At 46.9% G+C, this 20,752-nt stretch overlaps 1 protein-coding gene across 5 annotated transcripts; it reads right to left on the minus strand.

The window, feature by feature from the left end:
• LOC111070918 (ubiquitin carboxyl-terminal hydrolase 36) lies at positions 1–12,437 on the minus strand. 5 transcript variants are annotated; one of them, XM_022361967.2, is made up of 8 exons: positions 12,302–12,437; positions 6,750–6,996; positions 6,272–6,421; positions 5,678–5,941; positions 5,081–5,182; positions 1,423–1,654; positions 410–1,070; positions 1–344 (listed from the first exon to the last, which is right to left on the minus strand). In XM_022361967.2, the coding sequence occupies exons 2-8, from the start codon at positions 6,976–6,978 to the stop codon at positions 195–197; spliced, it is 1,788 nt and encodes a 595-aa protein (XP_022217659.2). In that variant the 5' UTR covers positions 6,979–6,996; positions 12,302–12,437; the 3' UTR covers positions 1–194. The 5 variants fall into 5 exon arrangements, with proteins under 5 accessions (XP_022217659.2, XP_022217657.2, XP_022217658.2 ...); XM_022361965.2 differs by having other exon boundaries at positions 6,272–6,445; XM_022361966.2 differs by lacking the exon at positions 12,302–12,437 and adding an exon at positions 12,038–12,183 and having other exon boundaries at positions 6,272–6,445.
• Positions 12,438–20,752: the final 8,315 nt, after the last annotated feature.

Consider the following 20,752-nt stretch of genomic DNA (forward strand, 5'->3'; position numbering starts at 1 on the left):
TTTGCAGAGTCAGAGTTGCATTTATTATCGATAGATGGGGCCGATAAATGGATAGGTTAATAAATTAAATAAATAAATAAATTAGGCACATTACATTAAAGCGTAGGACTACAATTTAGATAGCTGAGAAGAGTCGTTGAAGGAGAAGGACGACAAGGAGCACATCCCTTTATTCTCTATGCTTTAAATCTGCTTTAGAGCCGTACCACCTCAACGCCCTGCGGCGCAAACAGCGATTCGGCGGCCAATTTGAGCTTCTCGTTGACCAATTTGGCAATTTTTGGCGTGCGGCGCCACACGAATTCGCGTGTTCTATCGTGATTGTCCTTGCTCTCCACCTCCACCTGCAATACACAGCAGAAGTCAAAGGTTAATTGGACAAAGGACAATGAAAGCGGACGCGACTCACCTGCTTGGGCTGCTGCACCTTGATGGACATGAGGGTGGCCCGATCGTCCACCACACTGAACTTGATGCGTCCGATCATCTCGTTGGTCCTGGCCGTGGCGCTCTTCACGCTCCTCACGCTGCCGCGCTTGAAGGACTTCTCCACACGCAGTATCAGCGGACCCAGCGTGAACTTTGCCTTAATCGTGGAGTTTCGTCCCTCCGCGTCGCTGACAACCTTCACATTTCCCACCCGTTTGAGGGAGGCCAGCCCAGAGAGACTGCCCTCGGCCTTCTGCAGCTTCTCTACATCACCGGCCTTGCTGGCACCCGCCGGCTGATTGTAGTTGCCAGATTTCACAGCTGTCGTACCCGAAGCCTTTTTGTTGGTGTTGCGGGTCTTGTGGGTCTGAGTTGAGGCGCCCGCCGCCGCGTTCGCAGTGGATTTCTTTTGGCCGCTTTTGCCACCGGACACTGTGCGCACTTCCGCTTTGGGTGCATCGGAATCAGTGGCCATGGCAGGAGTAGAGGCCGAAACTGCGGCCTGGTCAGCGGCAACGGGCTTCTTTTCGATGGCTTTGATGGCCAGCTCCGACTGTAATTGCATCAATTGCTCCTGCAATTTGCCAGCGTCCTCCTCCTTTGCCTGATTGTTGGCCCTTGGCTCGGAGCGTGTGTTCTTGCTGCAAGAAATTTCACGAAAATTTGCATCAATTCACTCTGCTTCTGGAGAGAGAATCTACGAAAATTGAGTGACTTTTAAAACAGCCCCAAGTACTTAAGCGGATTACGCACGCATTGCGAACTTTTCATTGACTTTTCTTTGAATTTTTTTGAAAATGTTTGGATAAATATTCAAAAAATCCGAATGATGCTAGTTTTAGTTTAAAGCTTAAACTATCAACAAAATTAAGTATATATAAATATCCAAAGAATATTTTCTCTGAAAAGTTGCGAAATTTAATTTAATTTCTGTGGATATTTTTGGGAGTAATTTTTGAGAGTGTTTTTCTTCTGCCGCCTGCTACTACTTACAGTTTCTTGTGTCCGCCGGTCTTGGTGCCTTTGTTCTTGTTGGTGGAGGCCTTCACCGTTGTGGCACTGCCTGCGGTGGGCGTGGCTGCGCGTCCGGCCAGACGCACCACAAAGGGATCATAATTGTCGGATACGATGCGATTGATGCGCGAGAAGATGGCGTCGATAAAGTGGTTATGCCGCGCCTGGAACGCATCCGTAGACATGTCGATGACGTTGTTCTTCAGGTCACCTGCAGCGCCAGCGTCAGCGTCAGTTGTGTGTCAGGGGTACGAAGGTGGGCAGGAACGGAGAGGAATGCACATTAATTCGGATCGGCATACGCAATGAAAGTTCAATTTGCGGAGAGAGGTGTGGGTGGGGGGAGCGGAGCGGAGACAAAGGTCGCTTGTGAAGAGGAAGCTTTTGTGGTTTTTCCTTTTCAGTGATTATGTGTGTTTGTGTGTGTGCGTGTGTTTGTGTTTGTGTGAGGGCTTTTCATTATGTTTTCAGCCTCTAATTACATTCAAGTGCGAAAGCGTAAGCTCATCTATGTGGGCATAAGCTGATGTTCGTTGTAACCACAACAACACACAGACAGACAGGCCCAGGGACAGTGATTATTCTGCTCTGCTATGCTCTGTGTGTGTTTGTGTTTGTGTGTGCGTGTGTGTGTTTGTTGGTGTGGGGGAATTAGCAAAATAATGTACATACAAAAAAAAAACATTGACATTGAAGCCAGAATCAGGCGTCCACTCCCCTCCTTCACCGCACTCATTCAGATAGAAATAATTATAGCTCTTTGTCAGGGATGGGCGCAGCGATTGATTGCCCCCCGATAATAATTCATCGCGTGGCTTAATGGAAAATAATCTTGGCTACTTTATCATTTGCTAATTGAGTGATTTGTCGCATATTTCTATTTAAGAAAAGCCATTTCACCTGACCCCAATAATAGTTTAAGAAAGCTATATTTAGAAGCAGATTACAAAACAGCAGCTATTGCCAAAAAGTGACTACTTTTAGTTTAAGTTCAAGAATTATTATTGGGTATTTGTAAGACTTTTATATATAGAAATATTTGATTTATAAAGTTTGATATTCTCTACGTCGAAATGGTATTTATTCGAAGTTTTCCCTTTGTTAATGGGATTAGTTTTAGTGACTTCTTCAGTGGGTTATCCATCACAGCGAGGCCATGCAATTATTCCAGAAATATCCCACCCTCTGGTTAGATCTAATCTCTGTCTTTCACCTGCTTATCGCAGTGACCCACCATCCCGGCAGTGCCTGTTCCATTGGAGGAGGCCCATCAGAGGGGGCTCGAGAGCCCCCATCCACAGGCGGATATAATCGGAAACTCGACCACCGTTAGGACATGATGAGGTACTAATGTACTTTTTGCATGTTAGCCCTGGTCCGCCCCGAACCCTGCTTCGTGCCTGCCTGCCTACCCCACAAAAACAGTGAGTCTGTTAAGTACTCGCCCACTCGGCCCACACTCTGGCGTGTGTTGGAGCGGGGGGCCGGGGGCATTTGCCCTTTTCTGTGTTTGTTAATTGAAGCACAAAAATTTTAAATTTAAAGCGACATATTCTAAAATAGATAATTGTGTGGCCGTGTTGCAAAGGCCATGTGGGTGGAAGGAGAGGCTTATAGGGGGCGGGGATACACAAATACATGGGAGAGCAGCTGCAGTAGAAGCAGGAGCCAGAGTCGAACTAATTAGAGCGAATGTTACAGCAGCAGACAAGCGGGATGGATGGTATAAGTACGGAAATAGATACGGTACGGAACATTACAGTAATGACGTAGCAGCAGCAGAGCTAATGATGAGCGTGTATGTGTGTGAGAGAGAGAGAGAGAAGGGGAGATACAGATACAGATAGAGACAGTGACAGTGACAGTGACAGTACCGATATCCTCGCCTAAGGTAACGCTTGAAAGTACATACTCTCCTCCGAGGGATTCCACACACAAAATAATTATACAATTAATTTCATTTTCGCAAATTTATTTAAGCAAATTTTTGTGTTGTGTTTTTTCATCTTCTTCTTGCTTGATTTGTGGTTTTTGTTCGGTTGTTTTTTTTTTGTTTTGTTTTGTACAATAAATAATAAATAAATAAATAAATAATAAATAAATTACAAATTAAATGACCTAAAACGCAAAGTTTAACATTTTTCTATGGTTCTTTTGTTCTTTTGTTTTTTATGTGAAATTTTGCGCTGCTGCCTTTCAAGCGTTCAACTTTTAGCTACAATTTGTTGTTGATGTTTTTCTTCTTTTTTTGTTGTTGTTGTTGTTGTTATTAATTTTTTAATTAACAAAAATTTTTGCGTTATTTACGTTTGGAAAATTATACGAGCCGAAATAAGAGATAGCGAGGAAAAGCCAGAAATATTAAAATTCTTTTTTGTTTTTGTTTTTTTCGTACCAAAAAAATATTCAATTGTAAGCCAAATGTGTGAAAGCAAGATAGCGATAGTGCGTGGGTGTGTGTGCATGAGAGAGATAGAGAGTGATAGACATAGATAGTTTGGGTGGGGGGGGGAGGCGACATAGTGAGATAGATATGTGTGTGTGTTTTCACATCATGATAATTAATTCCGAATCTGAGAAATTATGGTGTTTAATTACAACTACAAATAAATAAATTACACTAAGTGAACAATTCTTATTGCTGTTTTACATCAATTTAGCTATAAGTGTGTGTGTGCTTGTGTGTTTGTGTGTGTGAGAGAGATAGATAATAGATTTTTTGGGCAGGGGGTTAGAGTGCGAAAGAGAGCAGGAGGCGGTCAGAGAGCAGCTCTAAATGGTGGTTGTCTCTTTCTGGCCACAGCTCTCACTGGCCACTGGCCACTGGCCACTGCTCCTGCTCTGCTTCTTCTCTGGAATGGATTCATCATTATCATCATTATCAGCGCCTTCTCCTTCTTCATCTTTGTCTTCTTTATCATCATCTTCTTTGTCTTCTCTTTTCCAACCATTTTGTGCTTGGGCATTAAACATGTTGCTGTTGTGTTGTGTTTTGTTTTGTTTTGTTTTTTTTTTGGTGCGGTACAGTTGCTCTTGCAATTCTTAGTCAGGTGAAAAACAGTCCGTGCGTAAATAACTCAACAAAAGGTGCGTTACATTTTTGTGGGGGGCTGTGGGTTGTGGGTTGTGTGGACAATTGTGCAGCGTGCAGCTTGAAATGGTTGCAGTTGCATTTTTCGTACTCTTTTTGCAGATAGTTTGACTAGCACCAAACTCTCAATCATCTCCTTTCGAGGATGTCTTTTACTTAACTCATTTTAAATAAATTAGAAATTAACTTGGACTTGCTAGGGATTGCTATGGGGGGCGTAAGTGCGGATAGGATAGTCAGTGCAGGCAAAGATCTGTTGTCCGGATCGAGTCCTACCCCTTTGGGAGTTATTTGGAAAATTCACTTTCCTTTTTGGGGCTTTCGATTGTCATCGTTCATCGTTTATCGTTGATCGTTGTAGTGGTTGTTGTTGTTGTTGGTTGGTCCCTGTCTTTAGTTGTTGGTTTTGTTTTGTTTTAGCAATTGTTTAGTTTTGTTGTTTGTTATGTTAATGCTTGAGCTCTTTTTTGGTCTTCTTCGAGGGACTTGTAGATTTCTTGACTTTGGCTGTTTTTGTGGCTGTTGCTGACTTGGGCTTGGACTCACGTGCTTCGCGCCGGGCCTCAATGATATCATCACCAATGATATCATCATCGTCGTCGTCCTCATCATCGTCGGCCTCCTCGTCGTCGTCGCCGCCAGCTAAACCTGCAATTTCACCAATTTCATCGACTCCATCATCAATATCATCATCATCATCATCATCTTCCTCATCGTCCTCATCGTACTCGTCGTCATCGTCGTCAGCGTTGTTGTTGTTGTTGTTATTTTTATTGTTGTCGGCGCCGCCAGGAGCAACAGCCCCAGGATCAGCCGCCGGAGCGGGCTTACCCAGAGCCGCTGGTCCGGTGACTACTATATGGTTGTTATTATTATTATTATTATTACTTGTATGGATACTGTTGGTTAGAGTGTTCTGCGTGACTGTGCTTGTACTGTGATGCTGTGATGATATTTGGCCCGTGATCGCTGCAGACTGTGTGGCCTGCTGCTGTTGCAGTTGCAATTGTTGCTGTTGCAGTACTTGTTGTGCGTTTGTTTGTTTCTGTTGTTCGTCAATTGCATGGGTGCTACTTAAACTAGTTGTGCCACCACTAATACCATCTACAAGTGCATCTTCATCGTAAAAAACATTTTGTTCACCTTCGTTGTTGCTGCCGCTGGATGCAGCCGTGGCAGGTGCTGCCGCAGCCGCCGATGAAATGTCCTCGACATTGCCGGAGGCGGCCTCCACAGCGTTGCCAGACTCGGCGGGCAGATCCACGCCATCGGAGATGCCAGAGCTGACAGAGGAGGCGGCGGCGGGTGCCACCTCCTCCAAGGCCTGGGCAGGTGAGGCGGCAACGGAGCTCTGCTGGGCACTGGCAGCGGGAGCGACCTCATCATCGTCATCCTCATCATCATCATCTAAGGGCGGTTGCAAAAAAGTTGATGTGGGTTATCAAATAGGAAAAGGTAAACACTAGGCTGGGCCAAAATTTAACCAAAAATATTTTTTTTTTCTTTTTAAGCGGACATCCTCTTATTCTTTTTTTTTTTTTAGAAAACAAAATAACATTTTCTTAGTTTAAAAATTTGTATAGTTCGGTAGCAAACTCTACAACATTTTTTAGAATTAAAAAAAAAACACAAAAACAATTTTTTAACCCAAGATTAAAAAATTAAGGGGGTTGTTTCCCGTTTAAATTAAAAAAAAAACACCTCTTTTTTGGCTCAACCTAGTAGGCACACACTTACCTCCCAGGATGTCGTCGAACAGCCTGTCTAGATAATCGTCATCATCATCATCCTCCTCATCATCATCGCTGGCGGCGGCCACTGGCGCTGCTTGTCCCTGTGGCGTGTCATCCTCCTCCTCATCGTCATCGTCCTCCTCCTCATCATCATCTGAAAGTCCCGAAATCAAAAGAACTTTGTTACCCAAGGGAAGGGACCAGAAGAGTCAAAAAATTCTGGTTAATAAAAAGGCTGGACAAGATCGCGATCGCAGGTGGCTGGTGGCAGGTGGCAGTTCAGAGTGCAATTTGCTCGGTGCTCAGTTCATGCATTGCATTGGCTTGCTAGTTGGTGCTGTTGGGCATTGGTGGTCTGGTTGGTGGTCTGGTTGGTGATCTGGTTGGTGGGTTGGTGGTGCTGGTGCCAGTGGGCTGGTGCTGATTGTGGTTGCCAGTGGGCCAGTGCTGGGGTACAAAACTAATTCAAACCCTCTACATACCATCATCATCATCGATCAGATCTCCTAGATCGGGCTCATCATCATCATCGTCCTCGTCATCGTCATCATCATCGTCATCGCTGGCGGGTGCCGCGGCTGGAGCCACATCATTGTTGACCGCCTGCTGGCGGGCGACAGCCCGTTCGCTTCTGGAGAGTAACTGCACCGGCGAGGCCTCGATCTGCAGGAGCAGCGCACTCAGCACGCACAGCAATATCACGAACTTCATTCTGTCTTATCTTCAGATCTGCAAGGAGTACACACAGAGAGAAGGAGGGGGAGGGACTGGCATGAGAAATCAGTTTTCTTTTGGTACGGAGAACTTTTACTTTTTGCTGCGGCTGACTTGACCCCAATTTACCACTAACTGGTTGCAGGAGGCAACACTACACTTTCTTTTTCATGGCATCGAAAATTACATATTTAGTGAGCAAAAGTCAACTGGCGCAGCAGCGACAATGGCCAGCAGCCAGCAGTCATTCAGTCATTCAGTCATTCAGTCAATAAGCCAGCCACTAAGCCCGCAAAGAAAGCAGACAAAAGAGAGTCTCTTGTGTCTGTATATATGTGTGTGTGTGTGCTTCTATGTGTGTGTTTGTGTATGTTGGAGTGCGAATGTAAACATGTTTTTGAGCTACGCCTCAAAGTTGCCGCCGGCAGTGTCCACATGTCCATTTGCTGGCACTTGACACACAGCAACAGCAGCAACAGCAGCAGCGACAGTAACAACAGCAACAACACCTCTTTGTACAGCTCCAGGCGCCGTTGAGGAAGCCGCCACAGTGGCAGGTAAAGGCACTGATGGATGCACACCACATCGGGCAGCAACGTTTCTCTATAGTGTTGGGCCCTCCCCGCACCATAACAATGGCCAATGGAAGTCCTTTATCTACGCAGGGTATTGCCCGTTTCGGTTTGAAGAAATTTCATTGTGTTGCCATTGTTGCTGTTGCTTTTTGGTGGCTTTTTAGTCATGACAATCAGCACGGCCAACAGCCAGCGGCTATGACCAACAACCGCAGCAGGAGTAGCAGCAGGGGCAGCAGCTGGGGCCGGGGCAGCAGTAGCAGCAGCTGGGGCAGCAATTGTTGTCATTGTCGTTGTTGTTTGCTGCTTTTGTACCCTGGCACACAGGGTAGGATCGAATCCCTATACCATTAATGCTGCCAAAGGGTATCCAACAGCCGCGATCCATTCCTTTGCCTGCTGCTGCTTTTGTTGCAGTGTAAAGTGCGGCCTGCTGCGGCCTTAGCCTCTTGGCCAAGTGAAAGCGACGCCGACTGTGGCGACGACGACGCAACGACGTTTTACCCAAAACTTGTTCGCCTGCCGCAACGATTTGTTGCAGCCGCCAGCAACTGTTGGTGTCGCTGCTGCTGCTGTTGCCGCTTATTGAAAAATGGATAAAACGTTTTCTGTAAATCGAGTCCAGAGCTGATAAGCAAACGGCAAAGTGGCCATAAACTAAAGTGAAAACCCAGTGACCCACTGGCCAACTGCAAGAGGCAACAACAGCAGCAGCAGCAGCAACATCATCTACAGAGCGCAACTTTTGACAGCACAGCCCCCGACTCCAAGTGGGGATTGAATTACGGGTCTTAGGGCCTTGCCGATGACTTTGCTTTGGCTCTGATAAGCCGTCGAGTCGCAGTTTTATGGCGTCCCAATGCCTCAAGACTGTGGGGTTGCCAGGCGGCAGATGGAAGCTGCCACGCGAAAGAGGAGCCACCAACTGGGGCTCTGCTCTGCTCCGCTCCGCTCCACTCAGCTCTGCTCTGCTCTGCTTAATTAAAAGTTTTGCTGAGCGAAGCTCTTGAGCGGTGTTTATTAAATACCAATGCCGCTGGCAAAGGGGAGAAGGAAGTGGAAGTGGTGGGTGGGAGTGGGTGGTGGGGGCGAGTGGTTCTTAGACTAAATATGATGATAGACAACCTGGGCAAGGCGTTGGGTAAACTAAGCCCAAATACAGTGGGTGTCATCAATGGCAAATGAGTGATGGAAACCTTAGTGGGTGGAGTTGCATGGGAAGTGGAATTGTTCGCTTATTTCACTTAACATGAACTGATTCATGGAAGCACTTACAACGCTTAAGGGGCATCCTTTTAATGGGGATTAAAGATAAGCAGCCATGAAGCTCAATGATGCCAAATAGTTTTCCCACTTTCAATTTCCCCTTAACCACACACACAGAGAGAGAACACACACACAGCACACACACTCTCGTGCATATTCATAAAGTTTTGGTATCACTTTGGTGGCATCCACTGTAGCTGCATGCCGCCTGTCTACTCCCTCCTCCCCGCCTGTCTACTGTTTCCAAGTACTTATAAACTCCTGCCTATTGAAGGCTTGTGGAAATTGCATTTACTTTCTCCCACCTCCCAAGTCTCCTGCTGCTGCCTTGACAACACCTCCAGTACCGACAACCCAACCCCCCTACAATGGGCTCTTTTATCTACCCACCGAACTCTGAACATTTCACGCGTCATGCCGCAGCAACAAGAATGGAAAGAACAAGAGGAGAAAGAAGCGCAAGAAGAGCAAGAAGAGTGGCAAGACTCAAAGTGGGGGAAGAGAGCAACAATGCAATGCAAAACTTCTGACAAGCTTGAGTGGAAGAAAGAGATGCAGGAGATGGGGATGGAGATGCAGGCAGAGGCAAGGGCAACCTTTCTGTTCTTTGGCAACTGCTTGGCGCTCTCCACGCCTTCTCTCTCTCTCTCTCTCCTGCACTTTTTCTGCTCGCACTTTTTCCTCTTCCTCTAGTTCTAGTTCTTCTATATCTACCGCTTCGTCTGCCTTATCTTTGTGCTCTTCTTATTGTTGCTGCCGTCTATTGTAGGGACTAACTCATATGGAACACTGGCTCCCACTATATATTTTTTAATGCCTCGCCCCCGCCCTCCCCATAGAAAAACGCAGCTAACCGTGTGTGCATTTTACATTAATATTCATGTGCGTGATGCTGATGGAGCTGGGAGATGATAGCTGGAAGATGGTAGTCATACAGAACAGTGGAGAGTGGAGAGGGGGGATGAGAGGGTTCCATGAGGGGTTCCATGAGGGGTGTATGACGGCTCTGTGGAGTGTTTGCTGTGCACTTGCACGTCACACAGGCAGCAAAAATTACTTAAGCTCCAGCTCAGAGTTAGGTTGTGGTGTGGGGGAGGGTTGGGGCAAAAGCGGAGTGAATCTATTGAAGGCAATGCCTGAAGCGAAGCAGCAGCTGCCACTTGATGAGGTTCCCCTCACTCCCACCGCTCTGTGGCCGCATTGTCCTATCAGCGTCATATCAATAAATATGCAGGGCCCCCCTCCCCGCCCGCACAAAAGGCCACGTGCAGACAGGATTTGCATGTGGCAGCAGGCAGGCCACCACCACCAGCCGCCATTGTCTCCTCTTGTTTTTGTTCAACTTTGTCTCATATGTTGCACGTAGGCGGAGGGCAGGGCCGCCTGGCTGCAACTCCTGCAGCTTCTGTGTCTCCTCCTGCGTGGCAGTTAATTCTCCAAGACTATGCCACCCACCGAAAGGTAAAATAGAAAAATAAGCCCCACCACCACCCCCAAAAATAGAGTAGGCGACTTCAAGGCGTAGAGATTTTGCAGCATGAATAATGCTCCCCCTATTGGTTGGAAGTAGGTGCATTTCGTTAGAGTCTCTACTGTATATACGCAAAAGTTCTCCCTCTTTTGGGGCCCTCTTTCGCATGCATTCGCACGTCACATGAATTAGGACTTTGTTATCGTCGCGTCAGCGTCACCGTCAGCGTCACCTGGCGGAACAGCCACTAAGCAGCCTTCGTGGGACGGGAGACTGCCACAGAGGGGTGGCGGTATGCCCTCAAGGCGAAAGGTAATGGACGGGACTGGGTCTAGCCATGACTGACAAGCTGCATAAACTTTACCATTTTGTGTCATGAACTAACTTCTGGTGAGGGCGAAGCAACAGCACAAAATATAAAGAATGAGCAGCAGAATACCCTTGTAGATATAGTCAATGATGTAGTCCAATGTGGATCGAGCATTAAATTTAGATTGAATTATATTCAAAGATCGAAAAAGATCAACCTGCGATCGTTCTTTTCTCTGGCAGATTCTTCAGTACTTCACCCATTCGTTGCTTGTTGCAAACTCCTGGACAATATCTGTATACCCCCCGTTCCTAAGGCAAGGTATAAAAATAAAACACTCAAAACAAAACAAAACAAAACCGAAAAAAACTGTTGAAGAATGTGTGGAAAAGTGGCAAATGAATTGGGAGCTGGGCCAGGGGCCACTCAAATTTCGCCAGCCAACAGCAGAATTCCTCTGTTAATAGCTTGTCCTTGCTGGAGACCAGTACCCACCACCCACCCGCCCCGCGTCTCCAAAGCCTTGAGTATGTTTTGTTTTGGCAGCAAAGTGCTGGGCAGTGTAAACAGTGTAAACTATAACTTGGAACTGGAACTGGTTGAGGCTGCTTGCTGCTGTTGCTGCTGCTGCTGCTGCTGCTGTTGATGCTGGCCAGGAAACACTTAAATTAACTGCTTCGAGTCGTTCCGTATGTAGGTCAGCTTGGAGGAAGAAACCTGAGAGCCATGAGAGATGATTACTCAACTGGGTACTCTTTCTGTTCGGTTTGGTTTGAGTTTGGGTTTGGGTTTGGCTGTCTGCTGACCGCAGAACCCCCTCCCAGCAAACATCAAGAACAGCAGAAGCAGCAGCAGCATATGTGAAAATAGAGCACATAAAAAGCGGGGGGAATGGAGGAGGCCAGGCGAGCAGCACGATGGTTGGTGGTGGTGCCTCCTAAATTGCTGCAGATACAATTTATGACCAAGCGAGCTAAGAGTCCGCTCTGCAAGTGCTAGTTGCCTTTTTCTACTACTCGTAGTTGAAAATCAATTAAAAGTTCCTGCCGAAGACGTTTCTGTCCGAGCACAAGGCCAAAAGCTTTATGGGTCGTTCGGCCGCCGTTGCGAGGGCAGATACCCCGTTCTCCCGGTGAAAGAACGTTGCATCCAAGGATTTAGATTTCACACAGCGCTGGAGGAGGGTTCGAGGGCACAGGGGCACACACCGGGCTGATTTTCGTGTCGGATTTCACAGTGATTTTTATTCACAGTATATTCAACAAGAATCTACGGACATCTACCAGTATGCTGTGCTCACTCTATTGCGGATTATCCTCTCAGTGTTTTTTTTTTTTTTCTGTATCCAAGTTCTAACTAAAGTGGGAATAGATCCCTCCCATTCGCTTGGTATCCTCTCGGCTTTTATGCCATGCTTTTATCCAAAATGCTAACCTTGACTCAGTACAAGCGATAAATAATCGATAGTCGGTACGGCGGTACACACACACACACGATAACAACCGATAAACAGATTAAGTTTGCACCGTTGCGCACTCCTCGAGTTGCGAATGAAGACTGTCGTGGCTGGATCGCTTCTTGGATGGTTTTGAGGCCCCCCCTCGACTACGTGATTCTTGGACAGACTTTCTTTTTTTGTTTTTTTTTTTTTATGCGGCTCTGCCGCAGCGCAGTTGCAGCGCAGTCGCAGCTCTTTACCTGTTTTATGGCGCTACTGGGGGAAGTGTATATCTCCGATTTGATTGTGGAATTCTGGGCTCGAGCTTCGTTCAATTTTCACACCGCCGCGCACACAACTGTCTCGCACGACTGAGCGTCTTCAACTGATCGCTGGCTCTGGCCTCCGCTTACCAACTGCCAGCTGCCGTGCAGAGGCGCCACCAAAGCTTGGCCCGAAGCTCGGCCCGAAGCTCGCTTCAGTTACATTTCATTTGCTTTCATGCGGCACTCTCTTCTGCTGCCATGCCATCTACACATTTCTCACTCTCTTGACTTGATTCTACAATTCATTGGAGGCGGTGTCGGGGCTGCGGCGACCACTCTGGGAAAGTATTTGGCACACTAAACGGCCAGGGCCGGGCTATAACAGTTAGCGGCTTGTCAGCTTGTCTCTGACAACTTCTCGAGCGCCTCATAAATTATGATCTAAGACGACCGAGCGAGCGAGCGAGCTCCATGAACGGTATGGAGGGTCTGGACTGGACTGGACTGGACTGGTCGGTCTATGGGGAAAGAGTGCAGTAGCCTACTTGATTTCATTCAGATAATGTAAGCCATAAACTTAATTTGGTTTTATTTGGGTTTTGTGCCATTTAAAGAAGAGTTAAGGGGAAACCCCCCAGTCCCCCCCCCCAGTTCCTGGTTGTTTGGGGAAAAGCTATAGAACAATAATTTTTATAGCTATACACTGTACACCAGTGTAGGTACATATAACCCATATAATTAATCGGGTATATTCTAGTCGGTAGACTGTGCCCAGTTCTTAGCTTTATGCCCCGTCCGTCGCTTAGCTTCTTCCCTCTTCGGCCCTGTAGGAATAACCAGTAATATGTTTTAACTTCTACCTGAAATTCATCACATAGTGCTATATTGCTATATTGATTTTATTCAGTCATCGTTCCGCACCCTAACCCCATTCCGCATTCCGCCTCCTGGCCTCGATCCGTTCAATTCGCATATTATGGATATACATATATATATGTATTTACATAAATATACGTATGCATACAGGTGGGATACAGGTGTGCGAGCGGGCATTCCTCAAGTGCTAATTTCTGTGCTGCGACCGCCGACCCACCAACACATCAAAGTGAAATCGCAATCGTACAGAGACACAAAAAATAGTAACAACAACAAAAGAGCGTGGAAAATGGTTGGTTTTTTTTTTTTTGTTGTTGTTGTTGCTGTTGCATAGAAATATAATCACCGATAGATGGACGGACGGACGGACGGACGGACAGTGTACTCTCGTAGTTAATGTGATTTGCCCTGACTGGCGTTTCATTTTCAATGTCCGGGATGAAGAAAATTGACAGTCACTGCACTGCACTGCACTGCTCCAAGTCAAAGTCAGAGTCAAAGCCAGAGCCAGAGCTTTCCCATGAAAATTGGTTGACAGCGGAGGGACGGACGGACGGACGGACGATGCCGGCAGCGACGCCAAGCAACAGTAAAACGTGTTCTACTCGTTTTTGTATTGGCTCTTCTTGCAGTTGGGCAAAAGTTGTTTTTACTGTAGTCAAGCTGTCTTGGCCGTGTTGCTGGCTGTCTATAACTTTCTTCGCAGGTTGTTGTTGTTGTTGTTGTTGTTGCTCTGCCTCCGCCTCTGCCATTGGCCAAAGTAAGTCTCTGCAAAGCATTTCTGTTAACAGGTCAGTGGAGTTTTCTTCAAGTTCCCAATCTTCATAGCCCAATGCCGAAAGACAAACTCACACCGAAACCGAAAACGACTCTAGAGTCTTGACTCGACTCGACTCGAAAACTGAGACTGAGACTGAGACTGGAACAGTGTCTGCAGGCGCTTAGAGACTTTTGCCATCTCTCGTGCCCCGCAGAATGTTACGAAATTTTATGTAATGTGCAAAAAAAAAAAAAACAACCAAAAAGTCTCTGCTCTGCACTCTGCTCACTGAACAAAGAGATGACTAGAAACAAAACAAAACAAAAAAAAAACAAATAAACTTTCATTCAAGGCAACAACTAAAACAAACAAACATTTTCGCTCTGCTAAACTTTAACTATTTTTGAAGCGTTCAAGTCGCAGTCAAAGTCGGAGCCAACGGCAGCCAAAGGGCATGAAAGAGTTGCGTTGCGTTGCACTGGCTGCACTGCAAAGGCAAGTTCAAGCACCATATAATTTAGCATTTTAATGGCTTAATACACACTGACATTTGGGCGGCAGGGCGGCAGGGCGGCGTGTCGTAATGGGGTCACTCAGGTGGAAAACTGGTTAGGTTGGGGGCCAGAAACCAAACACCATCAAATCAACACTTGACAGCCCACTCGCAGCAGAATAATCAGAATCTTCTTTCTGACCGCCCCGCCCCCCCCAACAACCAAATATTTTCATAAACAAATCTGTTAAGGAGTCGCCTCCCTTCGCTCCCTTCCCTCCCTGCCCTTGCGCCATTTGGCTAATTAATTTTTGCTCAACTTGCTCGCAACCGCTTAGACTGCGGCTTATGTGAAGCGCGCGCGGGGGGGTGAGGATGGGTTTGTTGCTGCTGCCAAAAGTTTTTCCGGTTTATTAATTTTCCCTGTTTTCCGTTGGCTTGTTGCTGTTGCTGTTGCGTTGCTCTGCTAAATGGGCCACCCGCTGAAAATCTTTGCCAAGCGATTGGCAAAACTCTAATTGAGAGTTTTCCTGCCGCCTGTCGGCGTCGCTCGTTTCGGCCATTAATAATGCATGTCAAACGTTTAAGTGCTGCTTGGCTATAGTTTTCGTTCCGGAAAAGCACAACAAAGGGCCAGGCCAGGGATCTTTGGTCTACTATCGCTCAATTATTCATACGAATCTGAGTTTTTAAGCCGCACTTTTCCTTAATTGCATGAAGTTTTTTTCTCTTTGCACTTTTATCATTTCACAATTCGTGCTCATTCCCATTACCATTTCACCTTATCCGCGCCTGTATCCATTTTCATTTGCATTTCACGTTAACTGGCGTTCATCTGTAAAGCCCTCCCCTCTCTCTTAGCCGCCCAAGAACCCCTTACCCCTTGCCAGCTACCCCTTCCTTATCACATTGTTCACTTAACGCTCATTATTGTGCCGCTGCTCATTTAACCAATCCAATTATCCTCACTAAGCCAACTCCCTCTGCCCCTTTAGCACTCCCTCAGCCCACCCTCTGCCCCTGTAGCACTCCCTCTGCCCGCCCTCCCTCTCTCGCTCTCTTTGCTGCCCCTTCCGCAGGTAGACAATTAAAGGCATGAAATTATTTGATTACCAACGTTTTGTCGCTGCCAAGTCAATGTCTCCTTCACGAAATTTCGCTTTTCTTTTGGTGTTTTCTCGATAGACGGGGGGGGGACGTGTAACAGCGAAACCTTCACGACTTTTCTTCGTTTTTCTTTTACATGTATGTGTGGTGTGTGTATGTATGCTTGGTGTGTTGTTGTTGTTGTTGTAAGTGCTTTGGTATAATTGTTGTAGTATTTATGCTTGTAATTGTTGTTGGTGAGATTATGCATGAAAGCGTCTCTGTGTGCCTGGAATAATCAAAGCTGCCTGCTTTTTGTGTGTCAGTGTGTGTAGGAGTAGGACGGCGGCGTGCCTGAAGGTAGAAAGGTGGGTGGAGAAGGAGGCTACTCTGTTCACACGCGCCAACTGTCAATAAAATGACAGTGACAGAGCAAGTGGGCGGGCGGGGGGTTGGGTGGTTGGGTGGTGGTGTGGCAGAGTGGAAAGGTGGCCACAGGCGACTCCTCCGTTTCCGCATTCATTGCGTGCGGCCGTCGAACTAATCGATTTTCAAAAATCAGCTTATAGTTAGTCGCTAATATTGCTGCAGTAAGTGGCAAATGCCGGCAACCCTCTATCCCCTCCCCGCACCCCTTGTGGTTGTTGGTTGGGCTGTACTCTGATTATATGCAAAATGCGTGCGGACAATTTCATTTTGTTTAAACTGAATAAATGCAGAGGTCCCAACACCAATATGAATTCGGCATGTGGAATTGCTGGGATTTGGTTTTGGAGTTTGCGTTTGCGTTTGACGCTATTGAATTTCATTTGCCGCATTACATTCAATTTTTCATGCTGCCTCGCGCTGCGGTTGGCTCCTGCTGCTGCTGCTGTTGCTGCTGTTGCTGCTGCGACTGCTTTTTGGCTTTATTTCTTTATGAATTCATTCACGTACAGCGGCCCCCGCACACAATAGGCAGCTAGCTCTCTTGACCGTTAAAGCCCAGCCCCAACACACACCCCCAACCCGGGACTCGGGCCGAGTTCCTGCCTACGAGTTGACTGCCGCCTTTTGTCCGGCTCCACTCTCATTTCGCATTCAATGGGCGAACGCATCCATCGAACGAACGAACGAAAGCCAAGCCAAGCCAAAGTAATTTCAATACAAGCGAAAAAATCAACAGCAGCAGCAGCAACAACAAAAACAGCAGCAACAAAAACAGCAGCAGCAACAGCAGAAGAAATGGTAAATGAAAGTGCCCTCAAAAGGTTTTCTAAATTTGTGACTCGAAGTGCGCGACCAGCAACTGAAGAAGAGTCTCTTTTTTTTTTGTGTACCCTCCCTCCTGCCTGCCCCCCCGCCCCCACACCATTACATGGCGTCGCTTTTGAGGTTGGGGCCAAGCGACTGACTCTACTCTGGGCTTAATTGTGTCGCAGCACTGCAATGACGGAGCAGACGAAACGGACTGCAGAGAGAACTGCTGGCTGCCGCTTGTCCGCTTTCAATTAGCGAAAGTCCGAGTCCAATTCCGATGACATTGATATGCAGATGGGGCTGGGCTGTTGGTTCTACCCAAGGCCCAAATCAAATCAAATCAAAAACCAGAAAGAAAAAGTTGTCAACGGCAACTGGCAGGCAACTTGATTAGAAGGCCCATCTAATGAGCTGTTTATGGCTAGTTTTACTCTTTCAAGTCTGCGGCTTCCATTTCATCGCTTTACTCCGCGTGGCTCTGTCGTTGGCCTGTTGGTTAGGGCCTAAAAGCAGGTGGAAGGCAACGGCCACACCGCACCGCACCGCAGAGAGGCGACTCTCGCACAGGAAGGGAAAGCTGCCAGTTGCCGCTGCCGCTGCTGCTCAGCTCGTGCATGTATGTGTGAGAGAGTGAGAGAGCGTCTCGTTTTACAGCTTCAAAGAAAAGCAAAAGTCTGAGGCACATTATGGCCAGAAATTGACATTCTTTGCTGTCCCGCACCGCCCAACGCTTCCCTCCCTCCCTGCAGGCTATCAGCCAACACATCCCACCAACCCAGCCCATCCCATCCCATCCAGCATCGGCAACACATCGAAAACAATTCAAACAGAAAAAAAAAAAAACCAACGATGGAAAAAAAACTCGCTTCGGGCACTTTCTCTTTCTTTCACTGAGACGACGATAACGGCAACAACAACTGTGCTGCGCTGCGTTGAGCGAGGGGGCACCATGGGGCAGGGGGCAAGGTAGCCTCAAAAACCAACAAAAACAGACAAAAAAAAAAAGGGAAGCACGAAATCAATGACAAATAGAAAGAAAAAAAAAGGAGAACAAACACACTCGAGGCAAATAGACCAATTGCTTGTGTTGTTGCCTTCCAGCAATTTTATAATTTATTTATGGCTAACACACACACACACACACACGCATACGCACACGCACGCACGCACAGAGATCACTCATGTATTGGTTATTGGCTGTGACGTCTTCTTCTTCTTAGTAATTGACACTTTAAGGAGGCATCGAAAGGCATTGTATGGGGCATTGTATGGGGGTGGAGGCCAGTATGGGGCGTGGCCACATTAAACAAATACCATTTACGCTCATAAAACTGTCAAACTGAAGTGTCAAATGGGCATAGAATGTGGCTGGTTGGTTGGGGGGGTAGATACAATACGAGTGTTTGGGTGCTAAAAGGGGGTTTAGCTGACAAGCCACAAAACTGGGTAAATCAATGTCGTGTCAAAGTATATCCGATGGAGAGCCTGGCATAGGCTACCGGGCTGCTAAATACAGCTTTTCTCTGTTTATATATGTATTGAGAATCCATCCCCAAACTACAGTCGAAGACACTTAATTGCAGCAGCGTTCGATTGGCAGCCCATACGGTAGATTCGTATCCCTGTCTTTCACATAATTTTAGCTGCGCTAGCAAAAGTTTTTGACTCGTATCTCTCATCTCCTGTCTAGCCATTAAAGTTGTAAATCCCCTGAAATATTTCACGCCCCACCACCCCCCGCGCGCACGCTGAGTCATACGCCCTCGAAATAAAGTTGCCGATTTGACAGGCACTATGACGTACAGCCGTACAGACGGACGGACAAACTGCCTGCATGGATGGGAATGTGAAACTTGTGGAACTTGCTGACTAATTTAATGTTTTCATTTTAACAACCAATTTAGTCACGAATTTAACCCGAAGACAGAAATCAATGCGAATGTCTGTCTGTCTCTCTGTCCGTCTGTCTGTCTGTCTGTCTGTTTGTGTTTTCTAATAAAAACCACAAGTTACGGCGTATCCGAATCGGAAGTCTCAATCGATAAATCAGGGCTCATTCACTCTCTCTCTCTCTCTCTCTCTCTTTCTCTTATTCTCTTCCTGTGTGCTGGTTTATCAAAATTCAATCAGAAAATTTAATAAATATGCAAATTTCGGTACGAAAGAACATGGCAATTTTTCGATTATCCAACCTATTGCCGTGCATGTTTGTATCGTGTAATTCTGCCTGCCCAAATCCTCTGCAGGCCGCCCCCATATTTACACTGCACTGCAATGCATTGTTGATGTGCGGCTGATGGGCTTTTAATTGCTATACGGGCGTATCATTAAAATTTTGGCATAGTTTGGACATTGTTTGTGGCTGATGCCCACAATTACAATTACAATTATAACAACAATTACAATCTCAGTGAGACAAGCGAAACGTGACTGTCGACTGTGAGTGCACAACATTGCGCAATGGTAGAAATTCGTTGTGCTCCATTGAATTATGCAAGGCGTTAAACATACACGTTTAATTAAAGTCACTTTCTTTTCACACATTTGAGCTGGCTTTGGCTATGGCTACGGCTATGGCTTTGGATCTGGCTTTAGCTTGGGGTCTTGCGTGTGCTGGGCATTAAATAATGTCATTTGAATTAACACCCAGCGGGCAGTTGGCAGCTGCCAGCGAGAGAGAGAGACAGCCACATCGGCATTAGCATAAGTTGCTTTTTGTGGCATAATTTTAGGCGGCAAAAGCTTCGAGTCGGCTCGGCTTGGCTCGGCTTCGTCATGACCACCAACTCGATGTCTGCTGCTGGCTGTGCCGCGTTGCCCGCTAATATGGTAAATGTTTACTCAGAACTTAAGTGGAGGCAGACACACACACACACACACGCAAATCTAAGTGGAGCCCTGAAGGCGCGCCGACAGAAGGCAAAGGTAGGGAGCGATTCGGACAGTTCCAAGCCAGATATTTATTTAATTTGCATTCCTTTACGTAAATGCAAATGCAAATGTATGCTCCTCGATGGGACTGACAGCTCAGCTGCTTGGCCTTGTTCATTTCGGTGTTTTCTTCTAATTGGATGGCTCTGCTGCTGGTTCTGGTCAGCTGCATTTGCCCCCAACGAAAGTGGAAACATAACCAGAGACGGTGGCAGAGTGAGACACTGAGCAAGCCAAAGGTCTTGGGGCCCAGGCAAATGTCTGAAATCAAATGTCAAATACACATTGACTTGACGTTTGGTTTGCTTTGGTTTGGCTTTGGCTTTGGTGAACGGGGCCAGGCCAGCACGGCCTAACCTTGGCTGCCCTGCCAGCTCCATGTCCCAGTCTCTCCACGAGGGGACTCTATTCGATTCTCTTTTACCTGGTGTCTTTTTCTTAGGTATTTTCTTTACGCTTCTTTGGTTGCTTATTGCCTGGGGGAGGCGGTGGCGGTGGCGGGGGCGGGTTGCTAAGCTGAAATCTTTTTTAGGATTTGTTTGTTGGCCCCTGTCCTGACATTGGGTCTAAGTCGGAGTCTGAGTCTGAGTTCGGGCTCTTGTCTGGTGTCTGTTTTTGGTCATGTCTCAAAAGGAAACTCAACTTCCGCAGGCAAATTCGATTTTCGTCGCATTTCATTTGATTTTGATTTCAATTCAATTTTCCCGGTGTTTAAGCAGGGTAAACAATAATTAGATGTGCCCGAGTCCTGGCTCTGGCCCTGAGCCCTGGCCCTGAGCCCTGCCTGTATGCATATCCGGGCATCCATCTGTGGAATGGAACCCTCTGCTCGCTCCTTTCAAGAAGTGCAGCCTCTTTGTGGTTTGGGGAGGACTTGCGGGCTGTGGCTGAACCGCATCTTTAACGATGAGACTTTTGGTCGGGTGGGAACCCCCCTTCGATTTGCGCAAAGTGCAGAATCAGTAAAATTAAATTGGATTTCCATTGTGACGAACTGCACGGAAGGCAGGGAAAATTTGCGGTCGGTCACTCGGTTAGGATAGCTTTCACTCAACGAGGG

The sequence above is a fragment of the Drosophila obscura genome, unplaced genomic scaffold (genome assembly GCF_018151105.1).
Source record: "Drosophila obscura isolate BZ-5 IFL unplaced genomic scaffold, ASM1815110v1 contig_208, whole genome shotgun sequence".
Classification (NCBI taxonomy): Eukaryota; Metazoa; Arthropoda; class Insecta; order Diptera; family Drosophilidae; genus Drosophila; species Drosophila obscura.